The sequence below is a fragment of the Lolium rigidum genome, chromosome 4 (assembly GCF_022539505.1).
Source record: "Lolium rigidum isolate FL_2022 chromosome 4, APGP_CSIRO_Lrig_0.1, whole genome shotgun sequence".
Lineage (NCBI taxonomy): Eukaryota > Viridiplantae > Streptophyta > Magnoliopsida > Poales > Poaceae > Lolium > Lolium rigidum.
This window is the reverse complement of record NC_061511.1, coordinates 73,744,029-73,748,856: the sequence shown is the minus strand read 5'-3', so window position 1 is coordinate 73,748,856 and position 4,828 is coordinate 73,744,029. Positions and strand designations below refer to the sequence as shown.

Here is a 4,828-nt window from a genome sequence, read left to right as displayed (position 1 = left end):
ATTTACTAATTAAATTAATGTCAGATATTTTAAAGTGGACTAGATGAAATGAATGAACTACTACAATCTAAGAACATATCTAGATAAATAAATATATTTATATAGTATTTATGAAAGAAGCTAAAAGATCTTAATATTGAAGGAAGGAAGTAATATACGGAGTGATATGTTCTGAAAAGCTAATTTAGCTTTGCAAATCGCGTTAAATATAGATTTAACGCCTTCACGTCACTCTCTTGTCGAATTGATCAACTAGCTCCACTAGACCACTAACCCAAGAAGATCCCACCGTATATAAGCATGACCTTTCCACCGCCGTCGAGAGACAGAGAGACCGGGGAAGGAGGGAGACCAGCAAGCGAAAGCAAGAAGAAGCTGCAAGGCATCGACCGATGGCCATGGCGGCGGGCGGGCCCAACGGCGGCGGCGGCGGGAAAATGGTCAGCCTGCGGCTGCAGTACTACTGCGTGTTCGCGGCGGTGGGGGTCGCCGTCATCGTGCTCTCGCTCACCTTCCTGTCCCCGTCCGCCATGGGCGCCGTGCGGCAGAACCTCGGCACCGTCGTGGCCAATAGCGGAGCCGGAGAAAGACAAGCGCGGCAGGCCGTGGCGGCGGTGGTCGCCAAGCCGGAGCCGGAGCCGGAGGCAGAGAAGGTGGAGGAGAAGAAGGAGCCGCCGGTCGTGCTGTTCAACTTCGGCGACTCCAACTCCGACACGGGCGGCGTGGCGGCGGCCGGCGGCATCAACATCATGCCGCCCGAGGGCCGCACCTACTTCGGCCACCCCACCGGACGCCTCTCCGACGGCCGCGTCATCATCGACTTCATCTGTGAGTTGCTCAACCACCACATCCTGAATTTCCGCCCGCCGGTCTTGCAATTATTAGGTAGAAGTGTAGAACATCTCGTCATTTGCAGAGAATCCTGAATTCGAATTACGAGATATTTTATTAGACAATCTTCATCGATTCCAAATTTTATCAACCAGTATAACTGCATCAGCTAGGCTAACCGCATCATCCAAACGAGTCAAAATTCCCCTGTTTTCGTGTGAAATTGTTCCCGATTCAACGCAAGCATGAGGAACCAAATTTTGGGTGCTAGTTCAGCAACAGTTGTTAATTGGGTTGGTAGGTGGATGGATGAGTATTCCCGAGCAGTCAGGTCAACAAGGTCATGTCGCCTTCAACGTGGAAGGGGAGCTAAAAAAATCGGGTGCTGACAGAACGGTGGTTGAGGCAGTAGTCGCAAGCATGTGATGCATAACAATGGCTGCTTTCTTATTTTTTGTCCTTCTCATTGCCAATTGGAAAGAAACCTATAGTTTGTAAGTTTGACCTGGTAATTGTACTTGGGTGTGGCTGGCTTGTTCGTGGCGCTTGCTGGATTAGGACAGGACAATTTCATTGCGTGTTTGAGGGAATCAAGTTTTGGTGAAGACCTGTTCTTGTGGCTTATCTGCCTCTTCCTTTGGTGGAGGCAATCAGACAAATAGGAGCCATAAAGGGATGGCTAGCTCCCTAAAAAATTAGCGTGGCGCTTAGCGCATGATTTAGGCACGGGCCAAGCCAAACGCACCTTTCTGTTTGTATATTGTGCATCCTAAAAAGGGGATTGTGCTAGATCTTAAAACCAATGCAAGCATGTGTTAATCACAAATTGAGAAACCAGAACAATTCTATTGTGCGTTTTCGTGATCCAAGTTTTTCAGAAGAATGTTCTTGTGGCTTGGCTGTTTTTCTCAGTGTGTGGAGACAAAGAAGATTGATAGGACAAGTAGGTGAATAAATAACAGTAAGGAAGCTATGAATTATAGAAAGCTTTGTTCATCATGGCACTTAGCGCATGATTAGGCACGGACCAAGCCCGCCTTTATGTTAGTATATTGTGCATTCTAAAAGAGTAGAAGGGGATTGGTTTAGACATTAATCAATGAAAGCAGCTGATATAATAAGTTGAAAATTAGCTCACCAATCACATACCATGCAGCTGATAGTTTACTTTTGTCGATTCATTTTTTAACCTCTGGTGTGCTAGTTGCTGGGTCAACACGGTGAAATTGCGATTAAAGACGTGATTAGAACACGGCATATAGCAGTTAGAGTTTGAGCCCACCAACCAAATGGTTTTCTCGTCCCGTTTGTTTTCTTAAATGGTTGTACCGCGGCGATGCCACCGTGCAAGGAATCATTCCATTGCAGATCATTCATGTTACATTATGCTAGATTGGTCAGACTTTGTACTACATCTGTAGTGGAAATGGAGTGGGTTATTAAAGAATTGTTTCCGCACACTTATAAGTTTCTATTCAATTTTAGTAATTGCTTAGAAGGGCAATTGGCACCCCATGATCCTATCACGAATGTGTCACCATGTGCTAATGCTAATTCAAAGTTCTCAGATTGCATCTGTGTGCACATGGAGAGGAGTGCAGACCCATCCTTAATGTTATTGCTCCCTGAGATCCATGATGTGTAATTCATAAGCTACCAAGTTTTTGACAAATATAGCAAAATGAATTTATTCCAGTAGCAATGAATTTAGGTAAAGCCATTTATCGACAATCTTATCATGGAAGCTTACCTTCAACTAGAATCTCAAGTACAAGAGATAACACACATCTGGATTGTATGACTGAGATGCACATGGTGGTGCGCTTGTGCAATGCCTATTGTTCACTGTGACAGATAACCTTTGGTTGTAACCCATTTATTTTTCGACATGTAAATGTGAGGGATAACCGGATAAGGTCTAGTCCGGGGCACTTTTGATATTAAGTGGAAATTGACCAGGGAACTATTCAAGTTTAGGACACACTTGCAGCTCTGGAGATTTTTTGTTACAGTTGCTAGGCATAATCTGGTAACAAAACTTTCAGAACCAAATTACTTAGCGGTAAAACCGCTGATGGAACATTGGAACGTAGATTTCACTGCTAACTGTCTAGTGCTGGAAAGTTTACTCATTCCATGATATCATCTTTTCAGGTGCGAGTCTGAACACGCACGAGCTGAACCCATACCTGAAGGGAGTAGGTTCCGACTACAGCAATGGTGTCAACTTCGCCATGGCCGGCTCAACCGTGTCGCATGGCGTTTCTCCCTACTCACTGAATGTCCAGGTCGACCAGTTTGTCTACTTCAAGCGCAGATCACTGGAGCTATTCGAGCGAGGTTCGCTACCATCATCTCATCAGCTCTATGCCACCATTAAAATCTGCAAGAGACCGAAGGATGTATCTTAACATAGTGATCAACGTTGTGTTCTTGCAGGACTGAAGGGCCCGGTGAACAAGGAGGGCTTCGAGAACGCGCTGTACATGATGGACATTGGCCACAATGACGTCGCGGGTGTGATGCACACACCATCTGATCAGTGGGACAAGAAGTTAAGAACGATTGTCGGCGAGATCGGCGATGCAATTCGGGTAAATTAAGGGTGTAATTCACTATCTAAAATGTATAGTTCTGAAGTGTAGTGACTAGCAAGTAGTTACACTGACAGAAGCTTTTGTTGGCGATGTTTGTTTTAGATTCTGTACGATAACGGCGCAAGGAAGTTCTGGATACATGGCACAGGCGCCCTAGGCTGCTTACCGGCAATGGTGGCACGGGAGGAGGGTGAGCATGACGCGCACGGCTGCCTTGCGAACTACAACCGGGCGGCGCAGGCCTTTAACAAGAAGCTGAGTGACCTCTGCGACGAGGTGCGGTTGCGCAGGAAGGACGCCACAGTTGTTTACACCGACATGTTCGCCATCAAGTACGGCTTCGTTGCCAACCACACCAAATATGGTATGAACAGCTGCAATTTGAATACCTCTTTTAAACTCCAGCTTTCGAAATTCAAAACACTTGCTGAATTCAGAACTGCCATTGATAAAAACTCATCTTCTTTCTCTTGTACTTCAGGGATTGAGTGGCCATTAATGGTGTGCTGCGGAAACGGTGGCCCACCTTACAACTTCAACCCAGGAAAGTATGGATGCGGCGATCTCTGTGGACCGGAGGCGAAGGTGTTGAGCTGGGATGGTGTGCACTTCACTGATTTTGGAAGCGGCCTTGCCGCCAAGCATGCTATGAGTGGTGAGTACTCCAAGCCTAGAGTAAAGCTGGCAAGCTTGATCAATGGTGCCTCAAAGAAACCATCCTCTGTGTCTTGATGCTCATCGATCATTGAATCATGAACTTTGGCTGGACCTTACTTGCAAAAGAAGAAGGTTACTTGCAAAAATAAACTTTGGATGAATCATGGATGAGTGGATAATAGTGAAGATGAATCAAGATGACAACGAACGATGGATAATGAGATTGACAGATCAGTTGCAGCTGATTGTTTCTACATTGATTGGCTCCTTGTACACAATAGGCGATAGCTCCCTCGGCTGCAAGTAAAAAGTTGTTGATTTTTTTGGACTTCTGTAATGCTGAGTATAATTATTTAACATTCTTGGTGTATGTGCATAGGAAATGTATGGCAGCTGCAAGCTCCCGGAACTCATGAAAATTGATGTATGATAGTTTTACTTTACATCTGCAAAAGATAGCAGAACAAGAACATCCAAAGTTAGGGTCCCTGACTCAAAAAATTCTACACTCAAGTCATGATTTGGGAATGTTCCATCATTGCAACCAAAATTCATATGGTACTCCCTCCAATAAATCTGAGTCAATTAAAAGGAATCGGAGGGAGTACCAAATTTTGGTGAGCGTATGCAGCATTTCGAGGGCGAAGACAAAAACAATGCAAAACATACCAACATCTCAAACACTCATATGCAACAAAAATAAAATTCTTATGTAGAAAATCACAATTTGTTTACAATAGACG

The 4,828-nt window shown here is 44.9% G+C and overlaps 1 protein-coding gene across 1 annotated transcript; it reads left to right on the top strand.

Moving 5' to 3' along the window:
* Window positions 1-362: 362 nt before the first annotated feature.
* Window positions 363-4,567, top strand: LOC124648883 (GDSL esterase/lipase At1g09390-like). Its single transcript, XM_047188571.1, has 5 exons — window positions 363-828; window positions 2,986-3,171; window positions 3,271-3,425; window positions 3,531-3,792; window positions 3,910-4,567. The coding sequence occupies exons 1-5, from the start codon at window positions 393-395 to the stop codon at window positions 4,158-4,160; spliced, it is 1,290 nt and encodes a 429-aa protein (XP_047044527.1). The 5' UTR covers window positions 363-392; the 3' UTR covers window positions 4,161-4,567.
* The last annotated feature ends 261 nt before the right edge of the window (window positions 4,568-4,828 follow it).

Bases quoted from the DNA above. Each gene is read 5' to 3' on its own strand.
- LOC124648883 (XM_047188571.1), top strand. From the start codon at position 393: ATGGCCATGGCGGCGGGCGGGCCCAACGGCGGCGGCGGCGGGAAAATG. The intron at 829-2,985 runs GTGAGTTGCTCA...TCATCTTTTCAG, and splicing joins CGTCATCATCGACTTCATCT to GTGCGAGTCTGAACACGCAC. The intron at 3,793-3,909 runs GTATGAACAGCT...CTTGTACTTCAG, and splicing joins TGCCAACCACACCAAATATG to GGATTGAGTGGCCATTAATG.